General features: G+C 35.4%; 1 protein-coding gene across 1 annotated transcript; it reads right to left on the reverse strand.

The window, feature by feature from the left end:
* Positions 1 to 4,806: 4,806 nt before the first annotated feature.
* LOC111045786 (ribonucleoside-diphosphate reductase large subunit) lies at positions 4,807 to 26,088 on the reverse strand. Its single transcript, XM_022331248.2, has 14 exons — positions 25,782 to 26,088; positions 25,225 to 25,313; positions 22,181 to 22,358; positions 21,554 to 21,714; positions 19,812 to 20,014; positions 17,613 to 17,838; positions 16,120 to 16,361; positions 14,803 to 15,004; positions 13,420 to 13,569; positions 12,124 to 12,345; positions 10,758 to 10,970; positions 10,011 to 10,106; positions 8,796 to 8,984; positions 4,807 to 6,111 (listed from the first exon to the last, which is right to left on the reverse strand). The coding sequence occupies exons 1-14, from the start codon at positions 25,840 to 25,842 to the stop codon at positions 5,872 to 5,874; spliced, it is 2,472 nt and encodes an 823-aa protein (XP_022186940.1). The 5' UTR covers positions 25,843 to 26,088; the 3' UTR covers positions 4,807 to 5,871.
* Between the last annotated feature and the right edge of the window lie 186 nt (positions 26,089 to 26,274).

Raw genomic sequence — 26,274 nt, forward strand, 5'->3', positions numbered from 1 at the left:
CTCTTCTTGGAAATATAATGTTCTTCTCATCCACACCATAAATATTAACTGATACCTCTGGATTATCTTTCTCAAATATATCGATTTGACTGATGGTAGTGGGAAATCCAATGCCTGAAAAGTTGTATCTCTCTTCCAATTGATGGTATCGGTCGTTGACTCGTTGAGGATTACTGCCTTGTACATGTTTGGCGAGGATGGCCCATTTGAAACATTGCTGGTCCATGTTTATAGAATTGACGATTGCCTTTCGCGCTGATAGAAGAGGTGGAAGACTGATGTAGGATGATCCACGTAGGGGAGTATGTTTGCTAATCCTGATGAGCAATCCATCGATGATAAGCAAACTCCATCCACTGGAATTTCCTTCGAATTTCGACTCCTCATCCAGTAGCGTCATGCACGCTTGGTTGATGATGTCTGGAAGATTTATGATACTGAAGATTGTGTAGTTTGGAGTTTTGAAGGTGACATTCTGAAACTCTTCTTGTTCAAAGAAGGTCTTATCAAGGGTGCTGCGGAAATATGTTGCCTCCAATACTAGATTGAACTTCATTGCTCCATGTGTCTGCAGTTGCTGACTGATGATGTGAACAATTTTATCCTTCAGACTGCTCAGAAAGGTGTGGAAATCTTTGGCAGGCTCATCCTTGTATGCATTATTGTAGTATAGAGTTGTGAGTCGGGATTTGAATGCCTCCTCCAGAACAACAAACTCGTCCACTGAGTTTGCTGTTTGTTGACATCGTAAAGCTTTGCTCATCTGGAACAATGCAAAACAATATTGTATTAGTATGGTATGCAGTATTCAACTCTATATATATATATATATATATATAATATATATATATATATATATATATATAATATATATATATATACCATCATCAACAGATGTGGGGATGAAGGCGGTGAATCAGTATCAATATCTAGGATCGTGGGTCGGGGGGTTGGGGATAGAGGTTCGTAGGTGTTTATGTTCTAGGGATGATGGTCGGGAGCTGTATGGGGGAATGTGAATGGGGTCTAGGATCTACTTCCTGAGGTGGGATGGGTGCTCCTGATCATTAGAACCATTGCCGCTCATGTCTGAAACGACATACACACTATCAATGTCAAACATATTGTGAGTACAGCCTAATTCTAGGGCAAAGACTTGTTATACGTTTTTTAGGTTAGGTTGAATTACAACCACCAACTCAAAGAACATAATTCATAATTAAACTCTCAACTTGTATGTATTGGAGCCTTATTCATAATTAAACTTATCATTTTCGAATTTAAGTCATTTTAGAATTTAATTGAATTTTTTTTTTTGAAACTCTTTTGAACTTAATTGTTAAATCATGAATATAATATAAATATATATATAACTATAAAATGCACTGGTACTTACTCTTGATGTTGATAAATATGAAAGTAATCCAAAACCAATACACCAAAATCACACACACACATACTGGTGGCACACACACGTACTGACGGCACGACTGCCCAAGACACAATGTCCCACTCCTTGCAGAACAACTCCTTTTATAGCCCCAGTTCAGAGGGAATTTTTTTCCCTTTTTTCCCATTTATTCCCGATTTTATGTGTTTTTAATTTTTTTTTTTTTTTTTGATGACCTTGAGGTCAGGGTGGTTGACCTGGATGACCTTGAGGTTAGGGTGGTTGACCTGGATGACCTTGAGGTTAGGGTGGTTGACCTGGATGACCTTGAGGTTAGGTTGGTTGACCTGGATGACCTTGAGGTTGGGGTTGGTTGACCTGGATGACCTTGAGGTTAGGGTGGTTGACCTGGATGACCTTGAGGTTAGGGTGGTTGACCTGGATGACTTGAGGTTAGGGTGGTTGACCTGGATGACCTTGAGGTTAGGGTGGTTGACCTGGATGACCTTGAGGTTAAGGTGGTTGACCTGGATGACCTTGAGGTTGGGGGTGGTTGACCTGGATGACCTTGAGGTGAATGGCGACTCTGGCACACTTGTGTGCCAGAGTCGCCATTTCGTATCTACTCGTATGCTTATTTTCGTTAATCAAATAATCATCATTTTATATACAGGTGTCCCAAAAGTAAAGTGCCAAACTTCGTGAATAGGTTCTATGGGTCAAAACAAAGAGAAATGTAGAAAATTTTCCTAAAACGCTTCATTTATGAGATATTCGCCATATTGTATTTTTTACAAAATAATTTAAATCTTTGAAGTTATCCAACCGATCGCTATAAAAATCAGTACGGTAGGCATGTTCAAATAAGAGAGATGAACTGTAGAAAAAATATTCAACTTTGTCAAATTCAAAATGGCGGCCATTTTAAACTTTGAATCCAAAATTGCAGGAAAACGGTGATGGAGAAATTTACCAAGAACAATTTTTTAAAGAAATTTTATTTTTCTACAACTGCACGTAAAGAAAGAATTTACATACTCAATTCTTGTAAAACAGCTTATTTCTGAGGAGAATCTACTTTTTCGTTCACCAACCATCTGCGCAACCAAGCACAGTAGATTTTCTTTACGCTCGCTAATCATTTGCGCATGAGCAGAAGAGTTTCTTTACGATCGCTAATCAGCTGATGATAAGCAGCTCGCCAAAAGACAAACCACTCTCGGTCAGATCTCAAGTGGGATCATGATGAATAATTCTATAGTCTGATTTTTACTCTAATATTGGCGTATGAAGGAGGCTCCTTTTACCTTTTATATTATCCTTGAGATGCAAAATTTCCAAAAACCTTGTATATACGTCGACGTGCAATTTAGAAAGGAACATGCCTGTCAAATTTCATAAAAATCTATTAACGCGTTTCGCCGTAAATGCGCAAAATATAAACATTAAGAGAAATGCCAAACCGTCGACTTGAATCTTAGACCTCACTTCTCTCGGTCAACTAGTGTACTAGATGGTGAGAAAATGTAGTAGAACAAGACATACATTATTATGTACAATAGTAGACCAGACTGGCACTCACAATGTGACGCTCCAAAATACAAACCATCTTGTTCCAAAGTTTAAGTTTGACGCCCCGCTCCGCGAATAGACGCTTCCAGTGTGTTGGAAGTGTTTGTTCAGGACGCTCCACTCCACTCCGTCTTCAGTGTATTTGTATCCTAAGGGATAAATGGAAAAAGTTGTAGGAAATTTTTTAAAGCTTCAATTTGATAAACATTGGTGTTGCTATCCCTATCTATCATTCGAAAAAGCAGATAGCTATTCTTTTTAGCTCCGCAACTTTGCCAGATCGTTTTTCTTCAACAATATAGAAATATAACTATTCAACAAAATATTTAATCTCAATTATGAAAATGTATTATACAATTGAAAAATAAATTTCTTGGTTAATAGAATATATGATTAATATTAGTGAAAAAATAATTCCATAGTACCCTTTTTTAGAAAAACTTTTCTTATATAAAATACAATCACAACTAGTTTAAAAAGGATACTATGGAATTATTTTTCAAGTAACAAATCAAGTAGCCCTGATGAGAAATACTCTATTAGAAAATATGATTATATCTTTAACAAGAATGAACAGTTGATATTAACTTATGGTACATCAAATATACTGATACCTATCTATCTTCCACTTCTATAGTGGCATGGTTCTATAGAAGACAGTGGCAAGACAGAGAATCGGCAACGCTGTTCTCCAATCTTTCTTCACTGCCATTATAACGTGGACCTCACTATAGTATCTGTATATTCAGTAGACTAGACTATCAATTTAATATGATAAGCTTTTCTTCGTTCTAATTCAATAATATTGACGTCAGTTTCAAAGACCGAGGAACTCTGACCGCCTGACCGCCTGACCGCTCTCTGTGTGGACACACCTTAAATAGTTGAAATTAAAACTAGTTAACAAATAAAATCAACAACTTAAACAATCAACTAAAGAACTATGAAGTACAATATAAAATATACATTAAAATGTTAAATATAAAATCTTTTTCGCCCCACTTGGAAGTAATGAGCTGGTTTTCGTGCGTCATAATTATGAAGGGCCGAAAGTGATTGTTTTCTGACCAGGCCGGTAAAAACGGCCCTAGGGCTGTACGATAACCTTGAAGTCAGCTGATTCTGATTTGATGTGAACGGCTTTACGAAATAGTTTATGCTTCTAGAATTGAATAAAGTATTCTGCAATAATATACTATCATTTCATTTGGATAAATAAAATGGAGATAAGATTTATATTATAAACTATTTGAATTTGATTTTCAGAATAGGATAGAACTTCTAACCTAAACTTCCAAAGTCGACGACAACAAGCATTGTAGATGTTGACATTCAGATTGGTCAAATTTCAAGTGTGCTATAACAGCTGATGAAAAAACTTTTTATCATTTGTGTTTATTATTCAATAATTAAAACATTTATAAGAATATCATCTTATTGTCATTTGAAAGAATAAAAAAGTATAAACTCAACCTCCCACATAATTGAACATAATCTTTTAGGTTATTTAAACAAATCATAATAAAAAATAAAAATACTTGGACAATTTCCTGATATTCAGATTACCTTAGATTTGCTAGAGCTATGACCTTCCACTTTTGCTTTCGGAAGTGCTTAATAAACAATAATTCTCTTATATATATTGCTTATTTCTCTGTGTGGAGAAAAATAGCGTTCGCACCACGGGAAAATACGTTTTTTCCGACTCTCAATCTTTTCTAGTGAAAAGATGAAAACCAATGAAACCCGATTTCGAGCCGGAAAAGTCGCATTTTCGGCCCTAGGTGCGAAATATACTATTAAGTTTGATCTCAAACCAGGCTTGACACAAGTAAGCACAAAACTTTTATTTTACAGCAGTGTTTAATATATAATTTTTGAATGTACAAGTACAAAAATAATCTTAACATATACGGTAGATAACACACTAAACGAAATCTTACCAAATTGAATTTTGTAAATGTATTGTTATCTTATTGTAAGTTACACAATCACAGAAATTTCAAGGCACTAAATTTAGTTTCATTGAAGTAGTAGGTGAGAACATAAAAATAGGTCTAGTATAAAATAAAATTCTGGAAGTTGATAATGATGCTGTCTGAAAAGAACAAGGACAGAAATAAACAAAATGTTTTGAAGATATAAAAACACGAGTAAATATTAGGAATTTATTAATAATTCTCACATCCTCATAAAAGTTACTTAATTTGGAATATCGATCTAGATTAGTATTAGTAGTTGATGATAGAAATGCAATTCATTTTCACAAAAAAGGTAAATTTTCAACTTGTAAAATTATTCTCCAAATACTGAGTAAAATATTGTCACTTTCACTTAAAAAAAAAACATTCTTGCAGACTAACAAAAACATGAATCTTCATGAAGAATGAATAAAATCGTATTTTCGTCTATACTCTATCTTAATAACAAGAATCATGGATGAAGATTGATATTTTTGATACAATAAAGAGTAAAATTAAAAAATAATAATAATCAGGCCTACAGTGAATGGTAAAACATGAATGGTCAATAGACATAGAACGATTAAAGTTTAAACCAAGGTAGATTTCAAACAAAGTATAAACAGTATACACAAATTAATAACTCATACGTTTTGAATAAGGAATTATTACTATTTTTTGTGAATTGTAAGAAATTAAATTTGTGAATGAGCCAATAATTCATAAAAGTGAAGTTATTCATGAAAGATGGGAATAGCAGCAACTGTAATCACAATAACCAATAGAATAATTATTCACAACTGATAGATTACTACGGAAGATCATAATTTTTCATGTCCATTCGCCACAAACGATTGGTCAATATTCATGAATGAGCTATGAGCAATATTCACAAAATACTGTTGCTATTATAAGTTTATTCACAAATACCATTACTCTTCAACATTTTTACGAGCCGCACATCATACAATCATCCTTGTTCTCAATGGAGCAGACCATTGAGCTCATATTGTAGGCTCGGTCCTCTTCTCCGGCGTCTGTTTCCTTCTCTACGCCGTTGGACGTCGAGGCGCCATTTTCAGTCACTTTACCGTTGACCGGTTTCCTCAGTTTGGTCTTGTCGACGGTGAATTGGATTGCTTGAGCTGCCGGTTTGGTACGGAGGTAGTACATGCCCGTTTTCAGACCCTGTTCAATAGACAGTGGACAATTCAGTGAAAGCTTTACAATTTATCAAAAACATTCAACGTGTGCAATAAACAGATGAAAATTGATGAGAAATTGCTATTATTCAAATGCTAATGGATAAATAATCATTATTAAACGAAAATTCAAAGTTAAATGCTGTAAACCACCTCGAAGACTTCTGCTACTGCAAATACTGACAACAGGGTTAGATAGATTGATAGATATCTTTATCGATCAATGAAACATCTATAGATGCATAAGATCACGTCAAAATATTAGAACACATACTTAACAGCTAGATAGAAATTCGATAAGAGCTACTATCCAAGAATTATTTGCCAGCCCGGGAATCGAACCCGATACCTCCTAATTTATTTCTTTATTTTCTTTATTTATTCTTTTTACAATGGAGCACAGATCGGGAGAGAAAAACTAAGAATACCTTGTACTATTTCTCTCCCAAATTTAGGTAGCATTAAAAGTCCAAAATGAGGTTATGTCTTCTAGATTTCCATAAAATTTTCAGTCCAAAAATTAAAAACTGGTCTACTAATCTCAAACCAAATTGACAATCTTTGATTCCCGGGCTGGCAAATAATTTTTGAATAGTAACTCTTATCGAATTTCCATCTAGCTGTTTACCCTGTAGGCAATATTTGCAGTAGCAGAAGTCTTCGAGGTGGTTTACAGCATTTAATTTTTGGACTTACGTTTAATAATAATATTATGTACAATAATCTTCATAGTGAAGAAAACTCAAGTTCTACTCCAAATATTTTCTTTGTAATAGAGAATGATGAATGTTTCAATACGAGAGAAACCAAATTTTGATATGAATACTCAAATATACAGAGTGTCCGAAAAGTCAAACACCATGGGGATTCACACTTCTATTAATTACTTTATTGGCAATATATTTCACAATGGAACAACGGGAACTTCTAAGCACTGATGTTGGCACAGTCTACGTTTTCTGGATTGACTACCGTATTCGTAATGTGATTGGTCAGTGCATTTAGGACTGCAGGGCCACTAAAAGAAAGTAAATCTACTAAGCGTCCTCATAGCGAGTTTAATGAAAGTGTTAACACGTTTTCATTCTGGCGATGTTTGAACACACTCATAAGAACCTATGGAGGCCAGTAGAGCAGAAATTGATTAGAAACATGTGCTCTAGGAAAGCATTAAAATTAATTAATATTAAGTAATTTGAACAATGTATTTCAATCATCAATTATTCAAATTATTATAGATTATAGTAAATTGTAGCCTAGTAAAGGAAACATAATTGGAAAGAAAGGGCTTCAGAGGACGATTGGAATTATAATAATATGTTACTAGTAATATAAGTAACTAGTAGTTCTGTGAACAGTAGAACTCACGCAGTATTCTCATCCACAAGTTCCTGATGTCACTTGTTTTTAATGTTAACAAACTCAGTTCACATCGAATGAAAAAGACTAAGAAATTTTCAATTAATTTGTTTATCAGAGATTGACAATGGTGTAATAACCGAAACCGGTCTTTCTAATTATCAATAAATCAGTGGTTTTTTGACAATTTCTTAGTCTTTTTCATTCGATATGAATAATTACCACAATATCAACTTCTCAACTACACAAAAAGTGAAAAAAAAACTCAGTTCACGTTTGAATTTGTATTTCATATGATATAATTCATCCAGTTCCGTGATAATCTTTCTATCTGATGAAAATTAATTTTTTACAATAAAAAATATTACAATTTCTTCAGCATTATTTAGTTTATTTGTTTATCTTTAATCACCTATTAAATTAGTTTTTTCGAATGTGAGAATATTGATACTAATGAGCACGCATAATAATACCGTGACTGCAAAACAAAATATTGAAACCAGAGACCTTAAAGCTGCGATTAGACCAAAGTTATCAACAACATGTTAATAACTCAATCCTTATAGATTATATTAGATTGAACATAACTTATCATACACATGATGAAGATGTATGTTTGTCAACTTCCGTTCAATCTAATAGAATCTATAAGGTGTAAACCCAGCTAAAAGATGCATACCTCTTTAAGGTCTTTGATTGAAACTATAGACCTTATACAAATACAGTAATAGACTGGCTTCTCCACACATCTGTGTAATCACTTGTCAGCAGATTTATGATGAATAATTCTATAGTCTGATTTTTACTCTAATATTGGCGTATGAAGGAGGCTCCTTTTTCCTTTTATATTATCCTTGAGATGCAAAATTTCCAAAAACCTTGCATATACGTCGACGCGCAATTTAAAAAGGAACATAGTTGTCAAATTTCATGAAAATCTATTACCGCGTTTTGCCGTAAATGCGCAACATATAAACATTTAAACATTAAGAGAAATGCCAAACCGTTGACTTGAATCTTAGACCTCAATTCGCTCGGTCAATAATATAAGTATATATACTAGTACTAGTATATAAGTAATATAAGTAGTAAGTTACTGAAGTAAAGACCTGGGAAGAAATGGCGATACAATTGCCAAGGTCTTGTAGAGAAGGGACTAACACCAACACAAGCCCATGACCGAGACCGAGACTCCTGGAAGCGACTGACCCGAAACGCCGACCCCACCTCAGTGGGAAAAGGCTGAGAAGAAGAAGACTGAAGTAAAGTAATAGTGAATTATTTGAATTTGTGAAAATGAATAAAATTTACCAATTTCCAAGCGTAGAAGTGCATGGAGGTGAGCTTTCCATAGTTGGGCTCGGCAATGTGGATGTTGAGTGACTGTGATTGGTCGATGAAAGCGCCCCTGTCGGCCGCCATCTTCAATACCACTTTTTGAGAAATTTCCCACACTGTCTTGTACAACGCCTTCAGGTCGTCGGGAATTCCGGCAATGTTCTGCAACATTCATTTTTTATTTATTTATTGTACAAAATACTAAACTCATAATATAATTATTATGACATTGAAGGAAAAAATAGGCTGAGCCTGTACTATTTCTCTCCAAAAATTTTGATAAAAAGTTAATGTTGTCCAAAGTTTGTGGTTATGATATCACACACTGCTTTGTCACTTGATTTTTGATCCAGGAATAATGATTTGAAGATTTTGAATTTTGAAGGTTGACATAATACTTGAAAAAAATGAATCACATATTCAAGATTAAGGAATTTGTAACTATGTTCAGGTAAATTATACTTCGACTGTATATTTTAAATGTTTAGAAATACACTTCAATCTGTCAGCATTGGTTGAATGGGGAGCATTTTCTTGATTTGATAAGGATGATGCCGATTTTAAAACTCATAAATGGTATTCAGAGGAGTTCGGCTTTAAAGTGGCCACCCTTACAAGGTGAGTACAGGTACAGGAGCATGGAGCTCAACTTATCGATAGCTCATCAGCTCGACCACTAAACTGAATCGCTTCCCGAAGTGTTTAAGGAATTACCTATTTATAAGGAACGCTGACAGCAAGAAGTAAATCTCACTGTATGCGTTATCAACATCTGTCATACAATGATGACAGATAAGACAATATTCCACAACAAATCAGATAACAAATTAGACTAAATCAGATTATTTCATTCATGTAGTTGTAGATCAAAGAATAGTTGTCTGGTTCTAGACTATAATAATTGAAAATAATGCCTGTTTTAATTTTACAAGTCGCAAACTCGAGATAGAATTGCCAATTGATACATAGTTATTGGTACATTCAAATTAAATGATCAGGAGAGAATAGACTCAGCCAAAAACTGTTCCTGTATTGAATTTTGATAAAAACCATCACGGAATGTATTATAGATACATTGAATTCAGTCCTTTTTATACCTGTCCAGTGTCTGGGCATCTTACACAGTTGAAGCTATTTTACAGAACTTATGATGTTTTTAAGGAAAAACTTGATATAAAATTGTCATACCTGAATGGATCCATTATTTTGAATCATCTGGTTTTTCATGTCTTCATTCCACAGTCCCTTTTCAACCAAATCTCTCAAAAGGTGATGATTCACAACCTGTAACAAGTTGAAAATTGTTATGGAGATCAATCGTAAATCTAATGTGAATAACAATATTCTATTCATTATTCATACATTATATTAAGACAATGACATTAATATCAAAACATCTTTGCAAAACTAATGGAAGCGAATGGGGTTAAAACAAGGGTTATTGTTTCTATATTTTATTCTTTTTCTTTCAAAACAATTTTCAAATAGTTACAATAATTCAACAGGAATAAACTTCCCAATTAGCCACTCATTTTTTTACTAAGTATAGGGAGCTCACATAAAAGCTTAAGGTTTGTGCATGGATAATGGAAGTGATAAGTGGAAGTGGACTTCCAGCTTTGGGGGGTTAAAAACCACCGGAAACAATTTAAAACTCATAAATTGGATTCAGCGGAATTACTAGTCCCTTTTTCCTTTCAGACACGACTAAAAAGAAAGCTTTAACGTTTGTCTACTTGAAAAAATAATAATTAATTTTGGCACAAAGGAGTTATTGGCCGGAACTAATCATGTCTAACAGAAAATAAAACTAGTGATTCTATGTAATTAACCTTTAATTAGTAGCCCTATTGAATTGGATGAAAAATATATTCAGTATTGTAATTTTTATAATTTCTATAATATAACTAAATAAATTATCTACGATGTGTTTACCTGGAATTCGCCAGACAGCACTCGTCTCGAGTAGATGTTGGAGGTGTAGGGCTCGACTGACTCGTTGTTGCCGAGGATCTGAGCGGTGGAGGCGGTCGGCATGGGAGCCAATAGCAGTGAGTTGCGGACGCCATGTTGCGCTATCTTCGCCTTCAGCGCCGCCCAGTCCCACAGCGAGGTCGGCGTCACTCCCCACATGTCGTATTGCAGGATCTGAAACAGTTCAATCATTCGTCACATTTTCCTTCTACTTTGAACTTAATGGCTGATAATATTGAAAATTCACGGCACCCTGCTAATAAATATGTAACTTATAACACTAGGGCCCGGTTCCTAATAGACCATTAAATCTATAAATCTTTAGGTTTAATGGTCCATTACATTTAAAAAGTTTCCTAGAAACCGGGTCTGAAAACGTCATGGTTGATAATATTGAAGATTCACGGGACTCTGCTAACAAATATGTAAACTATAACACTAGAACACCCGGGGCCTAATGGACCATTAAATCTATAGGTTTAATGGGCAATTAAATTCAACAAGTGTTCTAGAAACCGGGCCTTCATAATATTGAATCTAATGCCCGGATCACATTAGGTCATCAGGCAAATTTTAGAGCTGACCTATTTCTTTACTTACTGGAATACGTTTGAGTTCTATTGAACTAATTTCATCTGTTGGAAACTCAATAGTCAGCAAAACTCGAATCAGTATGTGAACAAACTGTTCTTACAGTTCGAATAACGATTGCATGTCGATAGAACGGGAAAATACCACCAGTAATATTATTGTCATTCAAGTTTCAACTTCTGAGTTCTTTTGAGGTAAATTTGAGTGCAATATCAGTGAGTGCAATGCTAAATAGTAATTAATTCAAAGGTCAATAAAATTAAAATGATTGTCTAAACTGGAAAGAACAAAAATAACAGTTCACACTGAAAAATTGTTAGACTAACATTCTTGTTGAGATACTCAAGGAACAAACTTTTTTGAAATATTTAACAATAATAAAATTTACTCAAACTGTTTCAACAACAAACACGTCAATAACAATTGAGCTGCATCCACAATGAGAAAACATATCACAGAATTTTTTGTTGATTAACAAAAAACTTTATCAAAGTTTCGTCAAACAGTTTTAGTGGTCAAACAGTACCAATACTCACCCAAACGTTTACAAAAAACATGTCTCTTAGTGCGAACGAAGCTTTGAAAGTGTAATGAAGTTTCTACTGAATATTTTCTATTGTTTTACACTATATAATCCATTGTTCATTTGATAATTTGATAATTTGAGCAATTTTGGGAAGTCATTCCTTGTGCTCTCGTTTTTTTCAATAATAAATGAATATTGTTTGGCACTGACCCCCTTGCTGACGGGACAGCCGGCATAGGTCTCGTAGGGCCCATCTCGGGCGGCCAACTCACAGCTGGCCTCCAAGGCGCCATAGTAGATGGTCTCGAACAGCTGTTGGTTGAGCAGTTGCGACGCTTCGCTCTCGAACGGCTGCCGCATCAGGATGAACAGGTCGGCCAAACCCTGGATGCCGATGCCGATCGGCCGGTGACGCATGTTCGACTTGCGCGCCTACACAAACACAATTTGTAAATCCATTTTATTATTTGTCACACAACAGTAAGCGTTGACAATAGTCATAAAAAACATAAAAATTATAATATTCATTATAAAAACTTGGACTTAATAACTTTTAAAATAGACTTAAATAACTTAAAATAAGTCAAATAGAATAGCTTGGAACATTTCTCAAGAGGAAATTATGAATCAATAGAGTGGGATGAAGCATCCCACTGTCTCCGTTATGGGAGTACCTACCTAAATACTGCAAGATTTCAATTTGTCTAGTGTATGAACATAACCTTGAAGGTTCTGTTCAATTAGGTGTTGAAGGTGAAAGGAAAGTTAAGGTTCTTGATTTTACATGGCAATCTGTTAATATTATTTGAATTGTGTTGATAATTTTAGATAATATACACAAATAACGAAAATTTGAAATACTCGTACAATTATTGAGATATCGCACTTACGAATGCCACCCTCCGTTATCATAATGGAGGCAGTGGATGAAGAAGGGAAAGAGAAGAAAAAGAAGAAGTAAAAGATGAAGAAAAAAAATACAGAAAAATAAAATAAGGATTTGTTATTTATACAGATTACAACATATGTTATTTGGTTAACATAAGTTAGTTTAGTGAGTAGTGCCCTCTTCTCATAGACAGTCGTGGCAACACAACTGTACGAATGAACTGGGAGATCAACTGTGCTTCTGGAGGAAAATCTGAGATATGAGTATAAAGTAATAAGAGCATGAGATGAATAATTGATTGAAATCAATTTCTGGCTTTCTAATAAATTTAAAAAAGACTATAAAAGAATTATAATTATTTTCAAAGTAACTATTTTTTCAAAAAGATTATCATTGGCTGATGGTAATTGGTGAATGAGGGTTTTAGCCACATAAAAGCTAGGCTAGATATTTGGAGGCCACTATTAATTAATCTTCGTACTTTTCAGTATGTTAGGTTCAGTAATTTTGGCTCTTGTATCTGTGATTTTTTTGCAGAAATGAATAACATTATAATGATTGGACAATAATATCCGAACTATTCAATAATCAGCCTGAATTCATGAACACAAACATACCTCTGGAACTGGGTAGAAATTCACGTCGATGATTTTGTTCAAGTTTTTGGTGACAACTTTGGAAACTTGTTTCAGCTTTTCGAAGTCGTAGCTTCTGTCCGGCTTGACGAACATATTCACTGCTATGGATGCCAGGTTACACACTGCCACCTGCAATTCACCATTGCAAAATACCATATTACAACCAAAATTATAGTTTCCAAGAGAAATGATAAATCCTTGATATCACTGAATTGATAACGCAATCAAATGATTCTGTAGGGAGAAATAAGGGTGTTTTAAAACCATAAACACATTTTGTAGATGTTACTTTCATGTTTCTGATTTTGGTGCCTCCTAATAGAATCAAAAAGCCGGTACATAAATGGTTGTTAGTGTGATTCACTTCAAACTGGCAGCATTAGTTGAATGGGAAGCATTGATATTATGTATAATGAATGGCTTGCAGACAATTCAAAGTAAACTCTAGAATATATATAGTGAGGTCCACGTTATAATGGCAGTGGATAAAGATAGAAAAATAGCGATGCCGATTCTCTGAATTAATTAATAATATTTCAACACAGTCAAAAACATAATTAGCATCGTTGTGGACCTAGAAAAGGATAGTACCACGGGCTTTGTCGAATGATAGACAAGGATAGCAAAACCAAAGTTGATCAAATACTGTCATTATAACGTGGACCTCACTATAGGAATTCATTTATTTAAACCTTTCAAACGTTCTGAACGTTCGATATCACCAATAGGCTAGTTGTTCTTTTAACACACAATTTTCATTATTTGAGGCTGGTTCTGCGGTCTGGTAACAGACAGCGAAATTAATTAAAATGAATCAACTATGTAAAAACACAGTATTGTATTAATCTGTGCAAAAACCTTAGATTGCAGAATTGCTCTAACGGAGTACAGTGCTGTCAGATTTCACAGAATCCAGAAAGCCTGTATGCTAATTGTATGGGAGAAAGAGCAAACAATTTTGTTGTTTCTTTATGTTTTTTTTTTCACTTTTGATTTAGATTTCCTGTTAACTGTGTTTTAACCAATACCTTGATACATCCAACTTTTCCATCAGCTCATAGGCTGAAAATCTTTGATTAGCTTAATGTTTTACATCATGATGTAAGACTCAGTTGAAAAAATAGCATCCACATAAATAATAGGATAAACTCAATTTTCATTCAGCGAGCCAAGATATTGACAAAATCTTGGACCCAACGTTTTTCTGAGCCTTATAAATGGAAGTCTGAGTTTTCAAGTGAAGATATACATATTAAATAGGAGTTTTACTTTTCACTTCACTTTGTTTCAACTCTACTATTTCAGATGGGAAGATTAATAAAAGTAACGAATATTAACTAATAACTAATCAACTAATATTACCTCATCTTTTGCCGTGTACTCGACGATCTCCGTGCACAAATTGCTACACTTGATTGTTCCCAGGTTCTGCTGGTTGGACTTGCGGTTAGCGGCGTCCTTGTAGAGCATGTAGGGTGTGCCCGTCTCAATCTGCGAGTCAATGATCGCGAAGAACAAGCTCTGCGCTTTCACCTGCTTCACGTACCTGCCTTCGCTCTCGTACCTGTAAACAGTCCCCGAAACATTACTGTATTGCTTGGAGCTTAAATTGTTATGCTGGGTTACAACCACTAAGTGAAATCTGGGATCAACAGCAGGCTGAGTTTCCAGGGTTTTCTTTTGCTTTGTAGTAAAATTGTGTGAAATTGATTAAGCCGGTCAAGACTGCAACTGAGAATTAGCAATGTTTAAGGAAGTTATGATCTTTAGCCCTTATTTTTCCTCGCAACTGACCCTATATGAAACCACCGCTTTTATCGGGATCCTTATCTCAAATGTGGAGGGACAGTTTCTTAAATTAATACCCACTTATTTATTAACTTACTTATTTATTCCATGATAACCATAGAGTAAGACCTTTCAAGTATTTTCCTATAAAATTGCTAAAGGAAAACATAACAATTGAAATGAGCAATATCAGCTCATTCAATTGGCCTATATACACCAAGTTGGAATCTTGCTGCGAGATCAATTTTCATCAAGAATCACTACTATGATGACTGTGATAAGCTGATTCACGGTAGCCAACCAATACCGGGTTTTTAAATTATCTATCGTTAATACTTTTTATTTTAATAAATTCATTATTTAATTTTTCTGTTCCAATACCCATCATCTTCAGTAGGCTACATAGAAACTTGTAGGATCTTCTAGGTTAGGATATCTGGTCAAGATTATAAAGTAAGAGGCAGTGATATTCTCTTATACTTAGTTTGTTTATTGGAATGTGCAAAGATTAGTCTTAAATAGCAGTGCTAGGAGTTGCAATCCGTTTTTTTCTCGTAATTTTATCTATGTTACGGAAGACACTGATGTAATACTGCTAAATAAAATACTAAGGTAATCCTTGTGTTATTTTCCTTCCAAATATAGTTGATGACACAGTCCAGAAAGTAGGAAGATTTAAAATAAGTTTGTATTGTATATCATTGTTTCTAACTCATCTTTGGTAAATAAAAATACACATCAACAGAGCAGACTACAACTTACTTAGTGTAGTTTCTCGAACTACTCGCCACAAACATCGCCAGACCGGGACCAATAGCCACTTGACCGATTTGCGGGTTACCTGCTAGTAAACTTCAAAACACACATTAATCAGAGCAGACTACAACTCACTTGGTGTAGAGTTTCTCGAATTCTTCACCCCAAACATCGGAGAGACCGGGACAGTCGTGCGGACACATGAGGCTCCACATTTGGTCGGCCTCGACTCGTCGCATGAACAGGTCGGGCACCCACAGTGCGTAGAACAAATCGCGAGCTCGCACCTCCTCTTTGCCAGTGTTCTTCTTCAGGTCCAGGAACTCGTAAACGTCCGCGTGCCACGGCTCCAGGTAGATCGCGAACGCGCCTGGACGCTACAAAACAAACCAATCGAATCAAAACATAATAAAAGATATGACGTAAAGTACCCTCCTATTTTTAACACAACACATCAAGTTTCAACTCTTCAAGAGCCATTTTCAAATGTTAATAAATTTACGGTACTTATATCTTTTAACATTATAAATTTGTTTTAAATACTTGCTTTTCTTTTTCCCTCAGACGGCACTACGCCAAGGGGTAAAAATGCCTAAAATGACTTGGAATAATTGATTAAAGGCCATTTATTATTATTACTTGCTTTTCTTTTGACAATAAAAGATATCAAGTAACCTTTTTTTATCACTCTCAGCTAACTTGTCTGATACCTTTGCCGCTTTACTATGTTTAGACCCTAAATGATGGGTGTATGAATTTTGTCAATTTAGAGGGGGAAGGCATAAAATTCTAAGACCCGAAAATTTCCTCCCAAGACAAATCTAAGAAATGAAAATTTCCCGGGGTAAGGGGAGAAATACGACAAATATTTATATGTACGGTAACTATGCCTAACACTCTTCAAGACTTCATATTATACAAACGAACATTTTCAAATGTTTAAATTCGATATACTGTAGGTACTATATTATTATAGTGATAGATAAAAATAATCAAATGATTTCCAAAGATAATCATGATTTCATTAAAACCTCGTTTAGGCATACTGATCGTATACTGAAATCGTCTAAAAAGCACCATTCTGATTTTTTGTTTAGGTTATTTATTTATTCAAGGTTATATGAGTGAGTACAACAAGCAAAGCCCAAGTCGCACTCATGACGATATTGATCAATTATATAAAGTGGGTTACAATATAATAGTATTGAAAGTATTTAAAATAGAACAAGAAACATAGGAAATCAAAGTATGTATCACATTCAAAGATCAAAAAGTAAATTACAGTAAATACGAGTTGCCTCTTAGTAAAGTGAATGACTTTATGTAATAATATGACTAAGTCATACAATAACATTCCAGAGATCTCACGGAGTCTAGACTCCAGTGTTTTGAAACCAAAACTGTTCTTAAAATTCCGATTGGAAATCTAAGAGAACATTACACATAAAATCTCCTGGCATACAAAATTCTCAGAAACGTGTTCTACATCTTCTCACTCATGGGTAAGACTCCTATGATGTTGTCACATTTGTTTCTGAAATAATATTACAATTCAATGATGATGTATTGGTTTTAGGTGGTACCTTCTTGGCTCTTTGGTCGACATACATTGAAAGATGATTAGGTACCTTGTTGCCTCCCTGGTCGACATAGCGCGACGTGTTGTTGAAGACACGCAGCATGGGCACGAGGCCGTTGGACGTGCCGTTAGTGCCGGCGATGTACGAGCCACTGGCCCTGATGCAGTGCACGTGCAGGCCTATGCCTCCCGCCGACTTAGAGATCAGCGCGCACTGCTTCAGTGTGTCGTAGATGCCTTCGATGCTGTCCTCCTGCATCGCTAGCAGGAAACAGCTGATCGCCAACACCAAATTATAAGTAAAATAAAACAGAACAAACGAAACGAAAAATAATATAAACACAACTAATAAATAAAAAGGAATTGAAAAAATATGGATGAAAATGTGGATGGAATGAATGCGAATATGGATATGATAACAATGAATAGAATAAATTGAGGATAAGAAGTGGCAGGATAGTGGTTCCTTTCCTATTCGTATTTTTTCTTGTTTTTAAGGTCGAAAGACACGAGACGTTTTTTCAGACGAATCGACACGGCATGACAGGACAGGAAGATCTCCGATTGGCGGATTGGGTTGGCGTATCGACAATCAACCAATCAGAGAACTTCCTGTCCTGCCATGCCGTGTCGATTCGTTTGGAAAACCGCCTAGTGTGTTACAGCTCTAAGAACAAGGAAAAGACGAATATGAATAAGAGGTAGGAGGAGAAGTAAGGTGAAGAAGGAAAAAGGAAGTGAAAGAGGAGGAGGAAGAAAAAAGGAAGTGGAAGAAAGAGAAAAAAAAATGTGGAAGACGACAAGGAGGCCGAGAAGGAAAGAGGAAAAGGAAGAAAAACAATACGATAACAAAACGTAACAAAATGTAGAAAGTATGAGACAAAAAACGAAAAAGTTGATAATGGTAAAATTAAAGGAGTAGGAATAGGTGATACAAAAGGAGGACAAATCAAAAGAAAGAAAATTATAACAGATAGAAAATAGAGAGGAAGAAGATGATTCTTCTTCTCTAAGTGCCTATCCGTTCCGGATGTTGGCTATCAGCATGGCTATCTTGATTTTGTTGGTTGCGATTCGGAAGAGTTCTACTGATGTTTTACTGAACCACTTCTCCAGATTTTCCAACCAAGATATTTTTCTTCGACCCGGTTTTCTCTTGCTGTTTATCTTGCCTTGAAGAATCTCTTGGAGTAGCCCGTAACTTTCTTGTTCCTCATTATATGTCCGAGGTATTGGAGTTTCCGGTATTTTATGGTGTTTATCAACTCTGCTCCCTTTCTCATGCGCTGCAGTACTTCTGTGTTTGTGACTTTTTGTGTCCAAGATATCCTTAAAATTCTTCTGTAAAGCCATAGTTCGAATGCTTCAAGTCTCCTGGTGATTTCTTTGTTCAGAGTCCAGGTTTCCACATCATACAGCAAAATAGAGAAAATGTAGCAACGCATAAGTCGGAGCTTCATTTCTAAAGACAGATTGTGGGATTTGAAGAGTGAGCTCATTTTAACAAACACTGAACGGACTTTTTCAATGCGACGCCGGATTTCTTGAGAATTATCCCACTTCTCATTAATAATTGTTTTCAGATAATTGTACTGCTTCACTCTTTCTACCCTAACTTGATCGATGTAAAGGCTGGCTCCAGCAATTTTCTCTTTACTCACTATCAGAAGTTTTGTTTTCTTTGTGTTTATTTCTAAACCATACTGTAAGCTTAATAAGATGATTACGGAGGAAAAATCAACGCAAAAATGAAAAAGGTGGAGAAGAGAAAAAGACGGCGAAGAAAAATAAATAGAAAGGGGAGAAAACTTCCATATTTGCGTATGATGTCTTCAATAGAAACAACGAAGGATTGTAATTCTTAACACTAAATAAAGTATGTTGAAGTAGCGGTTGATAGTACTGTTCGTGGGAAGCTGAGACCTAGGTGCAACTAGGATAATCTTTTTTCTTTCCCTACTGGATTCCCACATAATCTAAGTATCATTGTATGTGTCCGGTAGTGATGATATTTTTTCCCAATTAATAATGGTAATATTCCAAATCAGCCCAGTCAAGCGATTATGATTAAGAAACCAATTGGAATAATATTTTCAACAGTGAACACTTACACAGTTACTGATATGTAGAAAACCTGCGTTATCCCAAGGATAATTGATTGTTTAATGAAAGTTTATAGAGGATTAGCCTATAATAGAAAGGTGAATTTCAGATTATAGGTGATTTTGGTTGAAGTAGTTGGTAGTACCTGGACAGCTGAGGTCGTGGCGTGGCAGCACTGAACAGAGTGGGCGACGCATGCGTGAAGTACCTCTCGGAGAGCAGGTTGTAAGTCTCGATGGCTGCGTCGATGTCCTCGCCGTGAATGCCAACCGCCACACGCATCAACATCTGCTGCGGTCGCTCCACCACTTTGCCATCGATCTTCAGCAGGTACGACCGTTCCAGGGTCTACAATTCAAGAATACATGCAATTTGAAGTTGAAGTGCATTAAAGTTATCAAGTTTGGAGAAAATAAACATTTTAGAACGATCGGAATATCGGTGATCTGATAATTGATAGAGATGAGTCACATCACAATAGAATTTTTTAGCGTATGGCTTCCAAAACATCAATCAGTATTCATTTCCATATTCAATTCTTCAGGATCATAATATGGGAATGATCCCTTGTCTCAAGATATAAAAATAAACATAAAAAACAAAAATAAATGTTAACTAAAAAAGAATTTATTCAAATACATCCAGTCCATTCAGATAGGCTATTGAATCTGGAGTTGCCATCAAGAAATCTTCTTCTGTTTCTCCTCTAAAGGCCGTGATTGGACACTCTTTCACTATGTGGTCAATCGTTTGCCTTTCCCCACACTCACAGGAGGGTGATGGTATTTTGCCCCATTTATACAAGTCAGCACATCGACCATGTTTGGTTCTAATTCTGTTTAGAGTCGACCATGCTTTCCGTGGTAAGCCAAAACCTGTTAGTTCGCCTCCTCGCGGTGCACCCTAGATAACGCTAAATGAGCTAACAACAATCGGCAGTCAGACAAATCTAAACTATTAAAGACTCTTAATCAGTATTCGAAACCACAATAGAATAATTCAAACATAAGCCTAAAATATAGAATAAGTAAAATGGAATGGACATATTGAAGTTTAATATGTTTTTAAAGGTAATAAAATAGTTTAAAATTCTCTTAACTCATACTAGTGCATTGAAGTTATCAAGTTTCGAAAAAATAAACATGTTAGAACAATCGGAATATATAGGAAGTGATTATAGATAGAAATAAGTTACATTATAAAAGAATAACTCATACTAACCTTGATTATGGAATGAGTCAATTGGAATAGAAATACTGTAGTTTAATAATTTGTGAAGTAATAAAACAGAGGTAAAATTCTCTTAATTCATACGAGCCTAAATATTATAGAATAAGTTAAATGGAATGGACATATTGTAGTTTAATATGTTTTGTAAGGTAATAGAATAGTTTAAAATTCTTTCAACTCAAACTAGCATAAATTATAGAATAAGTCAAATGAAATAGGATTAAAAATACTGTAGTATGTTTTGATGAATAATAAAGTCGTTTCAAATTATCTAAGTAACAAGGTTTGAGTGTAAGAGGCCGGCTATGTTCTAACTTCATCCTCCTAGGCATACAATAAAGGCATTCAATACAATTAATTACCAATGAAGGGAAAGAAATTAGCTCAAGTAACTTTTCAACAATTATCATGCATTTTTAGATGCTTTGCAAGATTTGTGGTGTTCTGGACACAGTGCAATAGATGATATTTTTGAAATATCCAATATTTCCATGATTATTATTTCCGATATTTGTAATTTTAAAATTAGGATGAATAATTATATAAAGAAAACTTTACTCCAATAATATCTGATGAACGAAAAAGAGTTGTTTAAACCACGAATAACAGAAGTTTATTGGCTAACCAATTCTCCATTATACTAGAAAAAACACACACCTTGAATCCAAAGTAGTTATAGTGCAAATCTCTGTCGTAGATGATTGCAGAATTTAGACGATCGGCGTTCTTCATAATAATGTCATAATGGTAGTCGGAGATCATTGGCATTTTTTTGCCAGTTAGCGGGTTATTCATGGTATACAGATCATGGACAACCTCTGAAAAAAGAAACATTTTATACTTTGATAGAGAATTCTTCAAATATCAAGCTGAATTTATTTGTTTTATTTTATAACCCTACATTTACAAAACAATTATTATCGATAACAGTAGAATCCAGATTTTTTGTTTTATGATAGTTTAGAATAATAACAAAGAATTACTAGTAGGCCTACTCTTCATTTTATTTCAGAGACGAATATTTCAGGCTACACTTCTTGCCATTATCAACAGACAAAATGAAAATTTTCAAGTAGCCCTATCAAAACACTTGAAAATAAGATTAGCAGTATTTGAAAAAAACAGAAGACAATAATTAGGTAAGCACATACACTGGCCAATCACTATTTCATCATCGTATACTCGCTGGTCTATAATACTTGTCCAATGATAAAATAATGCTTTTCTCTTAATTGTATTGTAGGTCTGAATAAGCTTTGATCCTTTTTTCAAATGTATTCTTACCACTAAACAATTTCTTAGTTTCTTTGTGTAAGTTGGAGACTGCAATGCGAGCGGCCAGGATTGCATAATCGGGATGACGTGTGGTTAGGGTGGCAGCAGTTTCGGCCGCCAAATTATCCAGTTCAACAGTTGTCACACCTGGGTACAAGCCGCTTATCACTTTCAGCGTTATTTCAGCCTGTTAACATAAACAATTACCAATAATTTTTTGATAAACAATACAATTGTTCAAGTACAATAATGATAGTTTTACTCTCACCGATATCATGCCGACACGATATCACCCCGATTCTAGTACGGTGCCATGTGGCGAATGGTAAACATATTGATCTTTTTTACGTTTCTTGAATCTTGATGAAACTATCTATGTAGCTTTCTCATGTTATGTAAAACTCGATAACAAGAAGTAAGATCAAGATGGGAGGTCAGTTATAGATGTCAAAAAACATTGTATTGCCTCTTGATCCAGGGAGTAGAGTGCCAGACTCACAAGCTTTTCACGAAGTGCATTCTCAAAGATTTTCTCTTCCTGCTCACGGAAATACACCGGCATCCTGTTGTAAATGTCAAGTAAGTTGTGATCTTAAGCACGGACAGGGAAGCTATTTTGCTTTCGAGTCAGTCTGGCAAATTGATATCATTCTTCCTCCTTGTGATGTGGCTGTGTACATGTCCTCTTTGCTGAAAGGTACGTTGGCCTCTTCTCAACAGTAACAGCGAACTAAACAGTTACTGACTATGGACGGTCATAATCTTCAGTCTTCTAAAGTTAGGCACACAGTGTTCCAGCCGATGAGACGAGGCCATGATCCGGGCAGCCATCTTCAGTAGGAGCAGGATCTTTCTGCAGCCGCCTGCATGACCATAAAGCACAATGCCATAATTGATATGGCTGTGGAAGAGGCAATGTTATGCTGTAACCAGGTGCTCCAAAGAAACATGACCTCACAGCTTTTTCATCAAATATGTGACTCTTGATTCTCTATTGCAGATTATGTCAACATGCTGCTCCCAAGTCAATGTGGCATCCATCTTGAATCCAAGCATCAAACTGCAATCTCCGAAGATTGATGGATTCCACCTTAGAGTGAAAAGTGGATTTTGAGTCTTCCTATCGTTATTGGAAGTTTTTCACCCGGAACCAATCACTGGCAACCTCCAACAGTTGGGCAGACCTGTGTATTGCCACATCATCATCCAAGTCCACATCACCATCAATTAACACCATCTGTCTACGATGAGCCGGATAATCCTTCAGCTACTTGAGGACCACCCCTTGAACTCCATATCTCTTCTGTTTCTTGAACAATATACAGTGAGAAACACAGTCGAAGACCTTGGTCAGGTCACACAGGGTACCAATGGTGTGTGTGTGTGTGTGTGTGTGTGTGTGTGTGTGTGTGTGTGTATCATACATTGCCGCCAGCATGGACCGCACCTAGCTAAGAACAGCATCTGTGGTAGAACGTCGCCTTTGGAATCCGGGAAGAGTGAGTTTTCCTCTAAATAGGCACTGAATTGTGAGGACAAAACAGCTTCAAAGATTTTGCTGAACACAGGGATAAGTTGCATAGGCCTGAAGTTTCCCAATTCCTCAGGATCACCTTTCTTGAAGACAGGAATTGTTCTAAAAGTTTTAAAAAAGTCGAAGAAGATTCCAAATTCGAAGCTGCTGTTGATCAATGGGCACAAAGGAGCCGCTATACTTCCAATCACAGACTTCATGAGTAGTGGAGAAATGCCAAATATGTCTGGACTTGAAGAATTCCTGAAGCTATGGACTATATTTAGAAGATCCTGGGTGGTTATCTTTTTCCATCTGAGCAGCTGGAATTCACATAAAGACATCCCATTGACAGCATTGGAGATTATCCACTAACAACTTCACAGAGTCCAGAAAGAAGTTGTTGAAGTCATCTGGACTCTTATTCTTTGCCATAAAAGGCTGTTTCCTACTTGTATTTTTGATAACGTTCCATACAGCCTTACAGGGATTAGGGGCTTGTCTTATCACATCCTCAGTACTAGACTTCTTAGCCCTCTTCACCTCCTATTGATAAATTCTCTCCAGTCTGAGATAGACTGAGTAATATTTGTCTTTCACTTCACCAGCAGCCGCCGACCTATAGTTTGTTGGCAACCAGTACCAGTGCCCTGATGTTGCTCAGATCAGCTGTATAACTTACCACCACTTGGCATCCACTGATGAAGAATTACCACTCAAGACACAAGAGGAAACTCTTCAGTTTGGAGAGGGAAAAGTCAGTGAGTTGAACACACTGAAAAACTTACTAAAAGCCATATTTAGATACTGAAGTGTATTCAGGTATTCCCAGTCAATCCTTTGAAGAGCAAAGACAAAGAGTGGGAGACTCTAAGAGTTGATACTTCTGTATGTGAAGCTCTACCTATCGGCCCACTTACATCTCCCTTGGACAAGTTGACAAACCTCATAATGAAGGTTCCATGGTCAGCAAACACAGGCTCAACTACTTCAACACTGTAGTCCTAAGAGTTTATGCTAGTGGCAACGGTATTTGGGCATGCTTTACCCCACATAGGTTTCCAGTTTCTAATGAATAGATCAAAACTCTTCAAAATTTCAGAAAATTGATCGACTGCTGCGCTATTTTCCTGTAAGTGGTTAGTCACTTCCCATGATAATATGTTGGCACTGTAGAGAACTCAGGCACACAATGCAATCCTCCAATAAGTTAAAACAAATGACTAACGAATGTCGTCGTTTGGTGGCCTGTACACAGACAGAACGATAGCAGAGAAACTAATAACTAATAAGTGACGCCAATCCTACAGGAAGAGCCACTATACCCTTGCAAAGTCTAATGTAATACATGATTGCATACAACTCCAGAATGGTGTCACTACAAAATTAAATGAAAAAATATTATGAAGAATATATACTCCAATATTCATTTATAAAAACTTTTTATATTATTTGGTACCGTATAAGAATAATCAACAAAAATTGAAAAAATGCTATTTATAAAGAATTTTTTAGTGAACAATAATGAAGGAATACTCACCGGATCAACAAACTCATTATTTAGCCCATAGCACAGTTTCTGAATTCTGGATGTTATTTTATCAAAATGAACCTCTTCCTTACGACCACCTGTTAAATGATAAAGCCAATTATATTATTGTTAACATTAAGTTCATTTATTGCGACAGCTGGATTTCTATTTAATCTTGACTTTAAAATGCTGTATTGATTTAAACATTGTTTGCTGAATAGACCTATGTAAATAAAATGAGCACAGAATCAGTTTTTTCAACATTTTTGAAACCCTGAATAAAAATTATGCAATGTGTAGGTCGTAGGTAAAATTACTAAAAATTTTATCACACCTTAGAATAATTTTCCTAAAAATTATTTGAGGATTGCACAATAGGCTATAAACCGAAACCTCACATGTTCCTTCACGTTTGCAGATTGCAGTTCATGGTTTCCTAAAGGTGCCAAACTATTTTCTAGTGAGGTACAAGGATAATTAATATTGTATGATGTGATAAGAAAATAAAACCACTCATTAAACAATTATCTGATAATTTATTAATGTACTTAATTTTTTAATCTTACCTCTTTTGTGAACATAAAGCCCTTTGATGGGTTTATCATTCCCTTGCTGACCAACTCCCATTTTGGATAAGGTAACCAAATTTCGAGTGGGTCCCAAACTTTAGATTAAAATACGTATTTAAAATGTTACTTTGGTTCAAGTCTTTCTTCTCTAATAAAAAATAGTATATGGTAGATTTTAAGTTATATTCAGAACAAAGGAACAATGAAATAATGTACGGTATTGTATGTATCTAAAAGTTGATATTCTCACTCAAGCCGATGCCACCAAACCAACCATCAACCGCCTTTTCTCTTCTCTTTCTCTGTATTCAGGCGGGAAACTAACCAACAGGTGCAAGACTAAACAGCTGGTCAATAGAGAATAAGTATAATAGAGATACAACTTTCGAATAGAGCATACAAGTTTGAGAATAATTATCAAACATTCAAATTAGTTCTTCAGTTTGTACATCATCTATTCATGATTATTAGGAGTTTGGAATTAATATTG

Source organism: Nilaparvata lugens, chromosome 2 (genome assembly GCF_014356525.2).
Source record: "Nilaparvata lugens isolate BPH chromosome 2, ASM1435652v1, whole genome shotgun sequence".
In the NCBI taxonomy this organism is placed as follows: Eukaryota; Metazoa; Arthropoda; class Insecta; order Hemiptera; family Delphacidae; genus Nilaparvata; species Nilaparvata lugens.

Excerpts from the sequence above, each read along its gene's own strand:
- LOC111045786 (XM_022331248.2), bottom strand. The coding sequence starts at position 25,842 with ATGGGAGTTGGTCAGCAAGGGAATGATAAACCCATCAAAGGGCTTTAT. Across the intron at positions 12,346-13,419 it reads ATTTCTACCCAGTTCCAGAG|GCGCGCAAGTCGAACATGCG; the intron begins GTATGTTTGTGT and ends GTGTTTGTGTAG. Across the intron at positions 6,112-8,795 it reads ACTTCTACGCTTGGAAATTG|GGTCTGAAAACGGGCATGTA; the intron begins GTAAATTTTATT and ends TCTATTGAACAG.